Here is an 18,177-nt window from a genome sequence, read left to right on the forward strand (position 1 = left end):
CAAATGGACCTGGATTGGCCTCATTGCTCCAGACAATGACAAATCCGCACACTACATGAGCACCTTAACCTCTGAGCTCATGAAGGGCGGTGTCTGCGTTGCTTTCTCCCTGTCCATCCCAGAGAAGACTTCTTCTTTTGATGATGATTCCGTTAAAAGCTTTGAACGCATGGGATCATTGATCAGGAAGAGCCAAGTTGGTGCCATTTTTTATTATGGGGACCCACAATCCATGCTCTACTTAGCACCATTTTTTTCCTTTGTCAAAGAGGACATCAACAAAAGCCTTTTCATTACCTCCGTTACATGGAATATCTTCTTTTCGTACTCCCACATGTATGACGCGTATTTCCAGCACATTCACGGTTCTCTGTCCTTCTTAGTCAAGACAAAGAAAAGGCCGCAGTATAAAACTCGTTATGATTTACGTGATTTGGGCGAGAAACGTTGTTCATATTCAAACCATGTTTTGTCTGCAAAACGGCGGTATACTTGCTCATATATAAAATACACGACAGAAAATCTACAGAGCGGAAGGGGTTTTCTCCATTTGAGACTGGGAAATACCCTAGGTAACCATGGTTATATTACTTACAAGAATATCATGGCTGTGGCACATGCCTTAAATGCTGCATACTCATCCAGAACCAATGGGATGGTGGGGAGACACAGGAAAAGACTTAAAAGAAAACAGCCATGGCAGGTATGCCTTTTTCTTCACAGTGCCTCTGAAAATTGCTGTCTGCTGTAATGGTGATTGCAGCTTTAAAATGGAAAACAGCCAGTGAATAAAACAGTAATAAAATGTCATTAAGAACACACTAAAAATCAATCAACACAGCTACCACCAAAGACCAGTGAATTGGGGAGGGCGGGGGGCTTCACTGACCATAGGGCTGAATTAAAAGGGCTGTTCTCCGTCTGCTCTGAAAAACTGGGAGTGAGGAAATTGTGCTGCAGTGAATTATGGACACATGTCCAAGGCAAATGCAGTTTGTCAGGTTCCTTGTGCTGCTCCCTACTTTTTCTCCTGTCTTCAGTGGCCTCAATGTCTGCCTGGTATTAGCCCCTGGCTGGGTGCACTGAGACCCACCCTCTTTAGGAAGCTGCTCAAGGTGAGCTCCAGGTGTTTCCTGGAGTGAGGCCTAGTTCTTAGGCTCCATCACAGCCTCATCTACATAGGTGCTCTCTCAGACAGCGAGCTCATACTAGCTTCATTTGCCTTTTCCTCAGAATCTTTTTAAGACTCTGAGGGGCCCAGGAGCGGAATGTTCATTTGAACCCCTCACGTTCTTCTCTCTAGTTGAGATACTGTACAACATTACACATGCACTGGAATGTTACACATTTATGCAGTTGCACAAGCAGCAAAAATTGTGCAGATGGAGTTGTGAGGCAGTGTGGCCACTATATATTATGGCTGCACTTTTGTGCAAGGGGATTTGTGCAGCTTATGCACTTGTGCAGTGCAACAGCGCTCTTGTGCAACATTGCAAACTTATGTTCCATAAGAACAGCCCTACTGAATCAGGCCCAAGGCCTATCGAGTCCAGAATCCTGTTTCCCACAGTGGCCCACCAGTTGCCTCTTAGAGGCAACTTGCCTCTGAGGCTGGAGGTATGCACCCACGTCCATAACTGTATGTTATGGACATACATACATACATATATACATACTCCCTGCTAACTTGGCAAAGAGGCACCTTTTAACATGGTGATTCTCTTTATTTAGCAGGGGGAGAGTAACTGGCCCTATCCACCCCCAGCACAGAACCTCCAGTGACGGTTGCTGGTATCTATCTTAAATTTCTTTTTAGATTGTGAGCCCTTTGGGGACAGAGATCCCTCTTATTTATTTATTATTTCTCTGTGTAAACCGCCCTGAGCCATTTTTGGAAGGGCGGTATAGAAATCGAATGAATGTATGCATGTATGTATGTATTATTTATTCTGTTTGTATACTGCCCTTCCCAAAGTGGCTCAGGGTGGTTTACATTAAAATCTGAAACACATAATAAAACAATTTAAAAAAAACCAAAAACACACATTTAAGCCAAATTAAAATTAAAACTAGATATCATTAAAAGCCAAGCTAAAAAGACGGGTCTTTGAGGCTCTCCTGAAGGCCTCCAAGGAAGACAATTCTGTAACATCCATAGGGAGCGTGTTCCACAACTTAGGGGCCGCAACTGAGAAGGCCGGGTCCCAGGTTGCCACCAGATGAAATGGTGGCACCCCTAGATGGATCCCTCCTGATGATCTTAGTGAGTGGTGGGGATCTTGTAGAGAAAGGCGCTCTCTTAGGTAACTCGGACCTAAGCCACTCAGGGTTTTGCATCAATGTCAGGCATATTGATGGCCCTTCTCCCACTCCTCCTCAGCCAGCACTTCGTTCAAGTGCAGGCTGGGTGTGTCTTTCTGTGCTGTGCTTGGAGCGAGGCAGAGAAATCAAGCACTCAGCGCACCTTTAAATGAAGCGCCAGCTGGGATGGAGATGGGTTGTGCCTTGCTCTTCTAGCAGCAAACAGTATGTTCACTGGCTAGGTATGGGAAGAGGGCAAGAGTGGGGCTGGCCCTCCTGGCTCTGATGACCCAAGGATAAATATCCCCCTCTGTCCAATTGTGGCTACACCCCTGTGTACAGGGAGTCAGGTCATGCTTGGAACTTGCATGGAAGCAATGCCTATCCTGGCCCTGCCCCTCTCTGCCTCTTTCCGAAACCGATCCGGAAATCGGGCTCCACATTGTTTTATGTCCCTCCCACTAGCTCCGAGAAGCATCCACTTCTGAAGGCTGGATTCTAAGCCACGAGGAGAAACATGTTTGAATCCAGGGGACCTTTATAGTTCTGTCGGAAAGGGTCTGGCCACCCCCTTCTGTTTAAGAAAGTGCCATCATCATGATCATCATCATGAACCCTGCACCTCCTGAGATCATCAGAAGTAGCTGGGTTGCCATTGCCGCTGGCTCATTTGGTAGTGACTTGGAACCGGCCCTTTTCTACAGCCATCCAGGCATTTGGAACATGTTGCCTGTCTGTATAAGAACTTCCCCATCTCTGGCTGCCTTTTAAAAAAAAGCTCTCCACACTTGTTTCTTCAGGCTTTTAGTTAATTTTTAAAATATTGTTTTTAACTGTTCCAATTGCTTTTTAATTGTTTGTCGTAAATTCTCTGTATTTTGTGTAAACATAGCAGCATAGGAAGCTGCCATATACTGAGTCAGACCATTGGTCCATCTAGCTCAGTATTGTCTACACAGACTGGCGGCGGCTTCTCCAAGGTTGCAGGCAGGAATCTCTCTCAGCCCTATCTTGTAGATGCTGCCAGGGAGGGAACTTGGAACCTTCTGCTCTTCCCAGAGCAGCTCCATCCCCTGAGGGGAATATCTTACAGTGCTCACATGTGGTCTCTCATTCATATGCAACTGGGAGAGACCCTGCTTAGCTTAGGGTCATGCTTGTAACCACAAGACCAGCTCTCCTCTGGACAGCCTGGAGATGTTTCATATTAAGCAGTTTAATAATCAAATAAACAAAACAAAACATTCCTAATGATTGAGACTGCCAAACTAACAAGACCCATCAGGGTGCAAAGCAAGTATCCAATTTAATCAATATAATGACTGTCCTCCACAATGCCCAAGCATAAAGAGAGGAATCAGGAATTGCCTGAAAGCTATTGTGATGATTACTACTACTACTACTACTACTACTACTACTACTACTACTACTATAATATAATATCCGCCATGTAGCCATAATGAGTCTGGAAGACATATTCATATGTCCCCTGAATCTTAGGAGATCCAAATGGAGAAAACTGAGACATTCATCATAGTTCCCTGCATCCTAAATGCTGATATATTCTTTGTCTTTTTAGTTTTACCATGTTCTGAAAAACGTCCTGGTTTCCAATAATTCTATGGAAGGAGTTTATTTGGATGAAAATGGAAATCTGGCGGCTGACTTTGATATTGTGAACTGGGTGGCACTGGAAAATAAATCCATTCTTACAGTGAAAGTTGGAACTCTAAAGAGATACAAGTCCTCAGGCTTTAATCTCATCATTAAGCAGAAGGACATTGTGTGGCCTGCATCATTTAAAGGGGTGAGGAAAACCATTTAATTCATGTTCTTCCTTTGAGCATCTAAGTTCTGATGGGGCTCTTCAAGTTGGTGATACATTCCTAATTCAGTGCAAATTATGAAGGTAAATGAAATGAGAGATCCATACACATGAGGCACAAGGCTGTTGTGTAATATTCATAGTGCCATCTGATGGCAACCGGGACAAACCATTAATAAACTGTGGGTTCCCCCCCAAGTTAGAATTAAAAAGGAATTTGGGAAAGATACCATTTGTGAACAGATTGCCAGCAGATGGCACTAAAAATATGATGTGACATCCTTGTGCCTTGTGTGACTTTTTCATTTTATTTATTGGAAGGATAAAAGGAAGAAGACACAGTACCTCGTTGTTTGTACCAGGCCTTGACAATCCAGCATCTTTGTATTGCTTCCCAGTTGTCAGGACTGAAGTTTCATGCCCTTCTTCCCTTCTGCACCTGGAGGATACACCAATGATTTCTCCAGGTGAATAACAATCCATGATATCTCACTAGATTGGATTTTGGCCTAAGATCATTAGGTTCTAGGGTCCTCCAGATGGCAAAAAGTTGCAGGACATGAGAAGCTTTTGTGCCAGTTCTAAGCATGAGCTTTCTCTCATTCCCGTAGGCTTCCATCTTACTTCCCAGCATAATCTCATGATCTGGTGATGCTGTGTTCAGATGCAGAGCAGGGTTCTCATACAGTTTTTGCAGTGCCACCTGCTGGTCAGTTTTTACTTTCTGAGAAGAGCCAGCCTTTTACCCAACTTGCTAGAAAAGTACTTCTGAGAAAGCTATAGCTGCCCAGCAGGTGGCGCTGTTAAAACCATGCAAGTTCCCCTGCTATGTGGCTGAACAGAACATCACCAGATTGTGAGATGATGCTGGGAAGTAGGATGGAGTACATTAATGCTTAGACTTTGTGCAAAAGTTTCTGACATCTCACATCTTTTTGCTGCCTTGAAGGGCCCCTCTATAAAGCCCCGAGTCCCTGAAAGGAAGAGATTTTGGAACCAGTCACTTAGACCAGTTGCTGAAACCCCTGTTCCTCCCCTGCAAAGAACCTTGAACTTGGATCTTTTTTTAAGACCATAAGAACAGCCCTGCTGGATCAGACCCAAGGCCCATCTAGTCCAGCATCCTGTTTCACACAGTGGTCCACCTGATGGGAGCTGCATTGTGGGAGCTGCATTGTGGTCTTATTGCCTGAGTTATCACTCCTCCATTGCAGATTGTGGGTCCGACCAGACAGAGAAATACTGAATTTGAAAATGCAAGTTACTTCCGCTTATCAATGCAGCATCTGGATGATGACCTTGCCGATGTCACTCAGTTTCCAGACTACTTTGGAAATACTTTTAAGGTGGTCTGATACAGAGGAGATTTTCATCATGGATTTCCAGCAAATGGCCAGTAGATGGCAATATGAAAATGCATGATGGGCAAAGATGTCATCTAAATGCGGCATGGATAAGCAGAAGCATTTTCTAATAGAGTGTAGGGCAGGGCTGCATAACTTGGGCCCCCCTGCACGTGTTTGCCTACAACTCCCATAATCCCTGGCTACTGGCCACTGCAACTGGGGATTATGTGAGATGTAATCCAAAAACAGTCAGAGAGGGCTGGAATTATGCAGCCCTGGTGTAGGGTCAACTTTAAGGGGGTGTATGCAGACTGTTCTCTGGACCCACTATGGAACTAGCCTTCCAATTTCCTCCTTAACAGCCTCAGCTTCAGGGAGCTGAGTGTATAATTTTGAGTGTATAATGGGGTGGGGAGGTTCTTTCCACTACTTGCCCGCATCTCCTTCACAGTTCTCCATTCAGTCATTCACACACCCACACCCGCTTCATGTGGCTTCCAGGCCTCTTCATCTTCCCCACTTGTAATCATCGGCCGGTTTAAATAGTTAGTGGAAGTTGTCACAGACCTTGCATGGCAGTGTGCTCCCCTCTGGTATGAGCCCAGAAAACTCCAGCCACCCTGGCGTACATAGGAAGCTGCCATATATAACCAGTCAGACCATTGGTCTATCCAGCTCAGTATTGTCTACACAGCCTGGCAGCGGATTCTCCAAGCTTGCAGGTCGGAGTCTCTCTCAGCCCTGTCTTGGAGATGCCAGGGAGGGAGCTTGGAACCTTCTGCATGCAAGCAGGCAGATGCTCTTCCCAGAGAGGCCCCATCCCCCAAGGGGAGAATCCTACAGTGCTCACACACGTAGACTCCCTCCCCCAAATGCAAACCAGGGCAGATCCTGCTTTGCAAAGGGGACAATTCATGCTTGCTACCACAAGACCAGCTAGAATCACTGATACTGGAACAGTCAGCGTCTGCCACACCCACAGAGACTTCATGGAGGACTAGGGATCTAGTTCCACTTAGTGGGAGGTCAGCCACCATCCTAAATGGTTCCCCTTGCCTCCAAGTCCCCAGGAGAGGAGGTTGCACCAAGTTTGGGCCAAGTCACAGCTTCAGAGGCAGAGCGCCTGTTTGGCCACTCACGGATTTCCCTGCAATAGGTCTCCTTGGGAGGAGAGCTTCTCTAGAAAGAACAGGAAAGGGTGTGGCCCCTGCAAACACAAGAGCGGCCAGATCCAGCTTGCCTGTTGCTGGTTCCATAGCGGACAGTCTGCTATAAGATATTCCCCTTAAGAATTGGGGACGTAGCTCAGTGGTAGAGCATCTGCTTGCATGCAGAAGGTGCCAGTTCACTCCCTGACATCTCCAGATAGGACTGGCAAAGACTCCTGCCTGAAACTTTGAGCTCTCCAGAGCTCCCCTGGCTTCCACGCATGCTGGTTCCATAGCTCCCCTTAAGAGGAGAGCTAGTCTTGTGGTAGCAAGCATGACTTGTCTCCTTAGCTAAGCAGGGTCCACCCTGGTTGCATATGAAAGGGAGACTAGAAGTGTGAACACTGTAAGATATTCCCCTCAGGGGATGGAGCCACTACTCTGGGAACAGCAGATGGTTCCAAGTTCCCTCCCTGGCTTCTCCAAGATAGGACTGAGAGAGATTCCTGCCTGTAACCTTGGAGAAGCTGCTGCCAGTCTGTGAAGACAATATTGAGCTAGATAGACCAATGGTCTGACTCAGTATATGGCGGCTTCCTATGTTCCTATGAGCCTCTGTGCCAGCTGCCTAAGAATTGCTTTGCTGCTTGAGATCAGCCTTGCAAGCTAAAGTCATCCCTGCTGCTCCCTGGACCGCAAGCGTGGATAAAGTAGAAACTGTGTAGACTTCCTCATCCATGACTTCCTCGTCCTCAGGGGATGGAGCCGCGCCAGGGAAGAGCAGAAGATTCCAAGTTCCCTCCCTGGCTTCTCCAAGATAGGACCGAGAGAGATTCCTGCCTGCAACCTTGGAGAAGCCACTGTCAGTCTGTGTAGACAATACTGAGCTAGATGGACCAATGGTCTGACTCAGTATAAGGCAGCTTCCTATGTTCCAAAGGGTGGGGGGACTGTGAAATCTCATGTGTACTCCTTGGCAATAAAAAGGAAGGGCACAAAAGACAGGGTGGCTTTTTTGGCAGAACCTGGAACAGCATTGGGAATTAGGGATGTGCAGAACAATCTGAGCTCAGAACGTTCGGACTTGAAACAGGCCATTTTGAGTGTCCTGAGCTTGGAACAGAACACTCCTAAAAAGGGGGTCCTGTTCCAAGCTCAGAACAGAACAAGTCTGTTCCGAGTGTTCCAGATTAAATAAATACATAAATAGATAGTGAGGGGCGGTGCTGGGGGGCAGCGAGAGGTACCTTTAACATTAAATTAATGGTTAATAAAGAGGAAGAAGAAAGAAGTCTGAGCCAGTGTGGTACAGTGGTTAGTGTGCTGGACTAGACTGGGGAAATCCAAATCCAAATCCCCATTCAGCCATGAAACTCACTGGGTGACTGATGAAGGAACATTCCACTATCCCCTTTCACCTAGTTGTGTCACCTACTTAAGTCCTAAAGGTTATTGATGTGCACAGAACCACGGCCGGGCATGCACATGTGCACCCGCGATGTGCGCATGCGCACCCGGTACTTCTGGCCACTTCCGGGCAAGGCGGGGGAAGGGGCAGCAGGAAGGTAGGCTGCCGCCCCGAAGGTTTTTACCAGCAATGAGTGCTGGCAGGGGAAAATCAGCGGGAGGGGTAAGTGCACCCTCCCCCACCCTTAAAGTGGCACACCCGCCGGCATTGAACGGCCCCGCCGCAGTTCCATGCACATCCCTAATCTCTGCCATAGAGCTAGGAGGAAGGAGTGGCCCAGCAGCAGGAACCTTCCCAATGCACTATGCTTCTATGTTCTTATTGGCTACTAGTCTGGTGGCTATAGGCCACCTCCAGCCTCAGAGGCAAGATGCCTCTGGATAGCAGTTGTAGGAGAGGAACAGCAGGAGAGAGGGCATGCCCTCACATAAGAACAACAGCCAACAGCCCTGCTGGCATCTAGTCCAGCATCCTGTTTCTCACAGTGGCCAACCAGATGCCTCTGGGAAGCCCACAGGCAAGAGGTATGTGCATGCCCTCTCTCCTGCTGTGGCTCCCCTGCAACTGGCCTCTGAGGCTGGAGATGGCCCACAGCCATCAGACTACTAGCCATTGAGAGACCTGTTCTCCATGAATCTGTCTAAACCCCTTTTATGCTTAGGCAGTGCCTATTTCTAGCTGTTCCAAAACCTGCCACCCAGGATATGCCAACGTGATTGTGGAAGGGAACTTGTTTTGTTGCAAAGGCTGTGCTCGATGCACGGGAATTACAATCTCCACTGAGAACGGTAAGTGAAAAGGCAGCCCTTGGGGAATGGAGCAAAGAGTCACTCAACCATGTTGGGGGATTCGCTCAACCATATGGATGCCCCACCTCTCCAGTACACTACGCTTGGGATGGCTAACCAAATCAGTAAAACAAATACGCTCTTAAAAACTAATTTAAAAGTAATAATACAAAGCAAGCCTCTTCTGATTAAAAAAGACTTTTAAAAGCAAATTTAAAATTACCCGTTAAAACAGTAATAGTTAAAACCCTCCAGTTATAAGCAGCAGCTAAATGCCTTTCTACAAAGATGGTCTTCAATAATTTCTTGAAGATAGGGATGTGCACCGGACTGGTCCAGGGCCATGGTAGAGGGCTCCAAACTGGTCCGGATCGGGGCCAGTCCGGCAGTCCGGCACTGGGGGGCAGGGGCGTAACAAGGCTGGAGTGGGCCCAGAGACAAAATTTTAAAATGGGCCGCTCGCTGATACACACACTTCACAATATATAGTCATGTGACTTGCCTCTGGGGGGCCCCTCGAGGTGTGGGGGCCCCCAGACAGCCGCCTCCCCTTGCCTAATAGTAGTTATGCCCTTGCTGGAGGGTAAGGAGCTTTAAGTGCGGGGGGGTAGTACTTACCCCTCCTGCCGCTTTTCCCCCTCCGGTGCTTGACTTTTAATCAAAGTTTTTGGGGTGGCAGCGTTCCTCCCTGCTGCCCCTGCCCCCGTTGTTGCCCGGCAAAAAGGGAAGTTGAGTGCACGCATGTGCCCGTTGTGGCACGCGCATGCCCATCGCTGCCATGCACCTGCCGCACACGTCACATGTTGTGTGTGCACACAATGTGTGACGTGTGCGGCGCGTGAGGCGGCAGCAATGGGCACGCACGCACCGCAACAGGCACATGCATGCACTCAAGAACAGCATGTCTTTCTCTACTAGTACCATTAAATGACTTGCATCACCCACAATTTACAAAACCTTTTAGGATGATGTTCTTTGCTACGCCCCTGATCTGGATGTTACCAAAGCTTCAGTGTCGCTTCTTCCAGACCGAGTCCTTAAATAGGCATGCCCCAGTATCCAGCCTCAGGCTCCTCTCTCTGTTTTCAGAGGCAGCTATATTTAAAGGGGTCATGACCTATTTTGTAAACGTAAGCTTCTCCATTGGGGCAGTGATTCCTCTATCGCTGGCAGTGGTTCCAGGAAGTCCTCAGAGTTGGACAAGAGGGGCAATGTCCTTAGGGCGGGGCAACTGCCCTGAGAGCCCCGTGCTGGCACAGGCTCTGCTCTTGGCACACCACAGTGCAGCCTGCCCTCCTCTCTCCCCCAGTCTCAGCCACTTATCTTTCCCTGCAGCTGATCTTTTGTGTCTGTATGCAGCTTTAAAGGCTCCCAGAGTTCCCTCTCTCTGCCACTCAGCTGTTTGGTAGGTGGGTGGGGTTTCCAGAGAGGTCTCCATGCAGGCCTCACTGAAGCCTGAAGTTCAGGAAAGAAGGAGGCAGGCAGGGAGTATCCAGCACCAGAGCTCTCTCTGTGGACTCTCTGCCCAACCCAGGGCAGCTCAGCCTTAGTAATGGAGGTATGATGTGATTTCCTTTTTGTGGTTATTCCCCCCACCCTTGAATATTTAGGGATTGGCTTTCCATAGGGCTTTGGTATTGAGCAGAGATGTAGGGCAGGGTGGGAGGAATATGTATATTTAAATTGAAGTGGATTGGACAAATTGTTGGGTTGTGTGTGTGTGTGTGTTTTATAAAACCCATTGCAAAAGTCCTATAAGTGGTTTGTTTCATGGCAGAAAATTACAAAATCTTCTGGAACAAACAAATTTATTTATTTATTTATTTATTTATTTATGAATGCACTATGTTCAAGTTGATTGGCGACCCAGAAGCATGTGTTGTGCTTTTTATTTTTATTTCTTTAGAAATGCATTTCTAAAGCTGGTTGGACATGTTCAAAAACCTCACTCACACTACACTGTATGTCATCAATCAGTATGATTTGGTAATTATATGAAATGTTAAGGAGGCCCCGCACATGCTGATTCGCCCCAGCTCCACACACCCCTAGGGATGGCCCTGGGAGCGGAGATCTGGAAGGAGCTCTCACGTGCAACTTGTTTCCTGCCTTCCACCCTGCCCATACGGATTCTGAATTGTTCAGAACCAGCAGTTGTGCAAGCCATGCCTCTGCAGTTTCCCCCATTCACTGCAATGGGAGAAACTACACTGTGCATCTGTTGGTTCTGCACAGAGTTGGGATGCTTCCAAGTCTGCAGCAGCCCCAGGGCGGAGAGTTACAGCGATGTAACACTCTGGATCATGTTAGCTCATATTAGTTGGTTCTTTCTTTCTTTGTTAGATTTATATCCCACTCTGTCCCATAGTCTCAGAGCAGCTTACAGCATTTTTAGCCTAGTTGCCTTAAGGAAAGCAAGCTTATGAGATCACCCAGCTCGCGCGTGTGCTCGCGCTCTCTCTCTTTCTGAACCAAATGGGGTAGAATTGTAGTGACACATCAATGGTGTCATTTCTGATGATGTCATCCACCTCAATCCAAGATGGTGGATGCAAGGATGTTTAAGGCACAAGGGGAATAACTTCTGAACTGCCTAACCGATTTGAACCAAATTTGGAACAGCTGTAGGAACACATAGGGACACCTCAATAATGTAGTTGGTGATCATGTTATCCTCCTGAATTCAAGATGGTGGGTGCATGATCATTTGAGGTGCATGATCATTTGAGATGGAGGGCACATGATCATTGAGGGCTAACTTGTGAACTGCCTAACTGATTCGAACCAAATTTGGTACTGTTGTAGAGATAAATAGGGACACCTCAATGGCATAGTTCATGATGATGTCATCCAACCCAATTCAAGTGGACGGTTGTGTGAACATTTGAGGCAAAAGTGGGCTAATTGGTGAACCTAACCAATTTGAACCAGATTTGGAACAGCTGTAGGGAACATATGGATACGTCAACAGTGGAGTTTATGATGATGTCTTCCACCCCAATTCAAGATGTCAGATATGTGCACGTTTGAGGTGCAAGTGGGCTAGCTTGTGAACTGCCTGATTTGGACCAAATTTGGTACCATTGTAGGTACATGTAGGGACACCTCAGTGGCATAGTTTGTGATGATGTCATCCAGCCCAATTCAAGATGGTGGATGCATGAACACTTAAGGTGGAATTGGGCTAACATGCAAAGATGGTAATTATCCATTAAGATTGTAGAGAAAGGAAAGTAGGCAGATTAGTTTTTACCAGAATGTTTTCTTTCTTAATAGTCCTGCCTTCAAGGGGCTCAGAATCTTTTGAGGTGGCAGTTGGTCTTCTTCAGCCAATGGAGGGGTCTCACTGATCTGCTTCACCCTCTGCTGCAGCCTGATAGCAGAGGCTGCAGAGGACTCCGTTCTTCTCAGAGGAAATGGCCTTCTACTGCAGATCCTTGGTCCTTGCAGCTCAGTAGTGTCCATGTTGACTGGCAGTCTTTCCCAGCCCTACCTGGAGATGCTGCCAGGGATAATGAAGATTAATTCGATTTCTATACTGCCCTTCCAAAAATGGCTCGGAGTGGTTTACACAGAGAAATAATAAATAAATAAGATGGATCCCTGTCCCCAGAGGGCTCACAATCTAAAAAGAAACATAAGATAGACACCAGCAACAGTCACAGCAGGTACTGTGCTGGTGGTGGAGAGGGCCAGTTACTCTCCCCCTGCTAAATAAAGAGAATCATCACGTTAAAAGGTACCTCTTTGCCAAGTTAGCAGGGGTAACTCATTGGCAACTCCTGAACCCTAACACTATGAACTGGCCCGGTTCGTGGTAGACCAGTTCAATAAAGGGAGTCACCACATTAGAAGGTGCCTCTTTGCCAAGTTAGCAGGGGCCGCCTACAAGCCAAGCAGATGCTCTGCCACTAAGATATGGCCCCATTCCTAAGGATGGGGCAGGACCAGATGGCAGTTGGTCTTTCTCAGGCTGATGGATGGGCCTTGCTACTTGCTTCACTCTCTGCTGCAGAGTGATGGCAATGGCTGTGTGGGAGCGGATGGGAAGAGGGGAGGGGGACAGATGGCAGCTGGCCCTTCTAATGGAGCGGCAATAATGTCCCTATCTTGTGCTAAAAACAATTTGGCTCATTTTATCTGCTACATCATTTCTGTTTGAACAGTGCTAAACACTTGTGGTCTGTCAACTCTGATTGGCAGTAACTTTCCAAAGTCTCAGTCAGAGGATTGGCCCAAGATCCTATTGGAGTGGAGATCGTGATCCTAGGATGTTCTGCAGTGGAGATGCCAGATAGTAGTCCTAGAACATTCTCTTACACAGCATCCATTCTCTCTACATCATGCATAATTAGATTTATAAAATTACACATGGTGTGGAGATTGTGGATAGGAAGAAATTCTCTCTCTTTCACACTGCTAGAACCACAAGTCATCCCCTGAAACTGATTGCCAGGAGATTTAGGACTAACAAAAGAAATTACTTTTGCACACAGTACATAATCTATGGAATTATCTACCACAGGATTTGGTGATGGCTGCCAGCCTAGATGGCTGTAAAAGGGGCTTAGACGGATTCATGGAGGACAGGTCTATCAATGGCTAGTAGTCCTGATGGCTGTAGGCCACCTCCGTTCTCAGCATGCCTCTGAATACCAGCTGTAGGGAAGCAATGGCAGGAAATGGAGCTGGAGCGTAGGCATGCATTGACAGTTCTTTAAATGGAGAGAAGTAAGAAGTGGGGTCCCCCAGGGATCTGTACTGGGCCCAGTGCTTTTTAATTTATTCATAAATGATCTAGAAATTGGGGTAAGCAGCGAGGTGACCAAATTTGCTGATGACACCAAACTATTTAGGGTAGTGAAATCCAAAAGAGATTGCAAGGAACTCCAAAATGATGTTTCCAAACTGGGGGAGTGGGCAACAAAATGGCAAATGCAGTTCAGAGTTGGCAAGTGTAAAGTGATGCATATTGGGGCAAAAAAAACCCAACTTCACATATACACAGATGGGATCTGAGCTGTCGGTGACTGACCAGGAGAGGGACCTAGGGGTTGTGGTGGACAGCTCATTGAAAGTGTTGACTCAATGTCCAGCAGCTGTGAAAAAGGCCAATGTCACACTAGGGATCATAAGAACATAAGAACAGCCCTGCTGGATCAGGCCCAAGGCCCATCTAGTCCAGCATCCTGTTTCACACAGTGGCCCACCAGATGCCTCTGAGAAGCCCACAGGCAAGAGGTATGTGCATGCCCTCTCTCCTGCTGTTGCTCTCCTGCAACTGGTACTGAGAGGCATCGTTAGGAAGAGGATTGAAAATAACCTGCTAATATTATAATGCCCTTATTCCAAACTATGGTGTGGCCACACTTGGAGTACTGCATACAGTTGTGGTCATTGTATCTTAAGGAGGACATTGTAGAACTGGAAAGGGTGCAGAAGAGGGCAACCAGGATGATCAGGAGCTGCAGCACCTTCCTTACGAGGTGAGACTATAGCACCTGAGGCTATTTAGTTTAGAAAAAAGATGACTGAGGGGCAACATGATAGATCTGCATGGTGTGGAGAAAGTTGATAGAGAGAAATGTTTCTCCCTCTCGCATAATACTAGAACCAGGGGTAATCCCATAAAACTGATTGCCAATAAATTTAGGACAAACAAAAGGAAGTACTTTTTCACACAACACATAATCAACATGTGGAATTCTCTGCCACAAGATGTGGTGACAGCCAACAACCTGGATGGCTTTAAGAGGAGTTTGGATAACTTCGTGGAGGAGAGGTCTGTCAATGGCTACTAGTCTGAGGGCTGTGGGCCACCTCCAGCCTCAAAGGCAGGGTGCCTCTGAGTACCAGTTGCAGGGAAGTAACAGTAGGAAAGAGGGCATGCCCTCAGCTCTTTCCTGTGGACTTCCCAGTGGTGTGTGGTGGGCCATTGTGTGCAGAGGTGTTCTTACCCCTGGACTTCAGGACCAAAGTCCAGGGCCTCCACAGCCCCTCCCCCCCATCCTCTTTAGTTTGTCCCGGGTGGTGTGGTTGCCCAGCCGAACATGATGATACTTAATTTGAAGGGAGTGGGGGCCTCCAAAAGCCTTTAGGTCCAGGCTCCAAAATTACCGAGGTGCACCTCTGACTGTGTGAAACAGGACGCTGGACTAGATGGGCCTTGGGCCTGATACATCAGGGCTGTTCTTATGAAAGGAGGCATTCCTTCATCTCCTGCATAATTGATTTATTATTTCTCTATGTAAACCACTTTGGAAACGTTTGTTGAAAAGCAGTATATTAATATTTGTTGTTTTTCCTGGGCTTCCCAGGGGCATTTGATGGGTTGCTGTGGGATACAAGATGCTAGACTAGATGGGCTTTGGGCCTGATCCAGCGCCGCTTTTCATATGTTCTTAAGCATGACCTACAACACAACTTTAGACTCTCATAATTCCATTTACACCTAGCCAATTTCTGCCTTTTGCCCCATCCTTTTATTGTCTAGCTCTTGTAGCCTGTAAATTTACTGCACCAAATATATATTTTATGAAGTGTAGGGATGTGCCAAAAAGTACTTTGGCGCTGGCGGGGGTGGTACTTTAAGGGCGGGGGAGGATGCACTCACCCCTCCCACCGCATTTCCCCCACCGGTGCTCCGTTAATTTCAAGCCCCTCGGGGCAGCAGCGTTCTTCCCTGCTGCCCCGTTGCCGTCATCAGCTGGAAGTACCAATTGCGTGTGTGCACCTGTCTGACGTATGCACGCATGCCCGCAATGGGCGCATGCGCAATTGGTACCAATGACGGCAACGGGGCAGCAGGGAGGAACGCTGCCGCCCCGAAGGGCTTGAAATTAACAGAGCGCTGGTGGGGGAAATGTGGCGGGAGGGGTGAGTGCATCCTCTCTCGCCCTTAAAGTACCACCCCTGCCGGTGCTGAAATGGCCCCCGGAGCCAAAACGTTTCGGAGGCCTTTATAATGGCCTTCGAAACATTTCGAGCTCAAGCCTAATGAAGTGTACTAGAATATGGATGATTAGCAGAGTATGGGAGATATTCATGACATTAGTCACTCTTTTTCTTTTCAGATGCTGACTATTGCCGCGAGTGTCCGGATGATATGTATCCAAACCAGGACCAAAATGGATGTATCCCCAAGGTTATAACTTTTCTGTCCTATCAAGAACCTTTGGGGATCATCCTAGTTTTCTTTGCCCTATTCTTGACCCTAAACACAAGTTTTATTTTAGGGATATTCATTAAGTACCTAGAAACTCCAGTGGTCAAAGCCAACAACCGTGATCTGAGCTATGTTCTCCTTGTCTCCCTCCTGCTTTCCTTCCTGTCCTCCTTCCTGTTCATTGGCCGGCCTCAGAAGCTGACCTGCCTTTTCCGACAAACTGCCTTCAGCATCATCTTTTCTGTTGCTGTTTCTTCCTTGTTGGCAAAAACGATCACCGTGGTGCTGGCCTTCATAGCTACAAAGCCAGGGAATAAGATGAGAAAATGGATGGGGAAGAATTTTGCAAACTACATTGTCATTTCCTGTTCTGCTGTTCAAGGCAGCATCTGCACTGTCTGGCTGGGAATCTCTCCTCCCTTCCCAGACATTGACAAACAGTCCCTGTCTAGAGAGGTTGTACTGCAATGTAACGAAGGCTCTGTCACCATGCTTTATGCTGCCCTTGGCTACATGTTCTTCCTGGCGGCCATCTGTTTCACTGTTGCTTTAAGAGCAAGGAAGCTGCCTGGGGCATTCAATGAAGCCAAGTTGATGACGTTCAGCATGCTGGTCTTTTGCAGTGTTTGGGTGACCTTTGTGCCAACCTACCTGAGCACAAAGGGGAAATACATGGTGGCTGTGCAGGTCTTCTCTATCTTGGCCTCGAGTACAGGGTTACTGGGCTGCATCTTTATTCCCAAATGCTACATCATTTTATTGAGGCCTGATTTGAATACAAAGGAGCATCTGATGTTGAAACCTAAAGATGGCATCTGATTCTCTATATACTGAGCAACCCACTTTATGTATTTATTTATTGCATTTGTAGACCGTCTAGCTTATGAATCCCTATTGTCGTGTACATAGTTTAAAAATACAAACATACTAGCAGAATAAAGCAATCGTGCGTCAACTAACTCCCTGCCTATCTCAGGAACCATCCCCACATAGTGTTGCCATGTTAAACAGCTAGTGCAACTAGGGATGTACAAACAGGTTTGACACTGAACGTGCTCGACGTCGAACTGGTTCGGTTCAATGATTTGGGGTCAAACTGAAGCACCCCCTGTTCGGTCCAATACCGGACCAACCCCACCCCCACCCCATTCGGTGGAGTGGGAGTGGGGTTGGTCCGGGATGGGGGGGGTTGTGAGTTTTTTTTTAAAAAGCTTTAATTTTTTAAAACTTACCCCTGGGGGGGTGTCTCCGAGGTGGTGGGGTATGTGTCCGTGGACATTCTCTGTCCCCCACCGGCCTCCCTTCATTCCAAAACCAGCCTGTTCAGCTGTTCTTCAGCCTGTTCAAGCCTTCCTCCCCCGGTGCAGTGGCCATTTTGGAGGCTGCCACACCTGCGCAATGGGCCTCTGCAAGGCCTGGGTCATGACAGGCCATGCAAAGGCCCATTGCGCAGGCATGGCGGCCTCCAAAATGGCCACCGTGCTGGGGGGAAGGTCTGAACAGGCCGAAGAATGGCCGAATGGGTCAGTTTTGGACTGTAGCGAGGCTGGCAGGGGGAGGGGGAACTTCTGCGGACCCCACCTCCTGCTGCCTCGTAGAATCCCCCCAGAGGGCGTAAGTTTAAAAAAAAAATAAAAAAAATTTAAGACCTCATGAAGCCCTGTACTGGATCAAACCGGGGGCGGGGGGCAAGGGGGTGCCAGACTGAACTGGCCTGGTCCGGTTCAGACTTGAACCGAACCAGACCAGTGGGTTCCGTGCACATCCCTAACTGCAACATCAAGGAGACTCTCTAGGAGTCACATCTTTTGAAATTCTATAGTTATTCCACTCATTTCAATGGTCATTACGGAATGCATTTAATCATCTAACGACAACAACATTTAGAACATCTTGGACTCTTGCCCAATTCAACATATTTCCTACAGCAGTCTTAGATGGGAAATAAAAGGAAATACTTTATACAGCTCAGTTATACTCTTGTGGTACCAGAGCTATTGAAACAACTGCACATGATTTACTATGTTTTATAAGGATATCCGTAATAGGTTTATTTCCCAATTTTTAGTAAATTATCCAGCACAGATTGATATATATTATCATCAGCATTTGTTGTCTGATTACACTGATTCAATT

General features: G+C 47.3%; 1 protein-coding gene across 1 annotated transcript; it reads left to right on the top strand.

Annotated features, from left to right (window-relative positions):
• Positions 1 to 8,819: 8,819 nt before the first annotated feature.
• On the top strand, positions 8,820 to 17,151 carry LOC128347223 (vomeronasal type-2 receptor 26-like). Its single transcript, XM_053301531.1, has 3 exons — positions 8,820 to 8,876; positions 15,950 to 16,020; positions 16,237 to 17,151. Exons 2-3 carry the CDS (start codon positions 15,982 to 15,984, stop codon positions 16,858 to 16,860), a joined length of 663 nt encoding a protein of 220 aa, XP_053157506.1. The 5' UTR covers positions 8,820 to 8,876; positions 15,950 to 15,981; the 3' UTR covers positions 16,861 to 17,151.
• Positions 17,152 to 18,177: the final 1,026 nt, after the last annotated feature.

Source organism: Hemicordylus capensis, chromosome 2 (assembly GCF_027244095.1).
Source record: "Hemicordylus capensis ecotype Gifberg chromosome 2, rHemCap1.1.pri, whole genome shotgun sequence".
In the NCBI taxonomy this organism is placed as follows: domain Eukaryota; kingdom Metazoa; phylum Chordata; class Lepidosauria; order Squamata; family Cordylidae; genus Hemicordylus; species Hemicordylus capensis.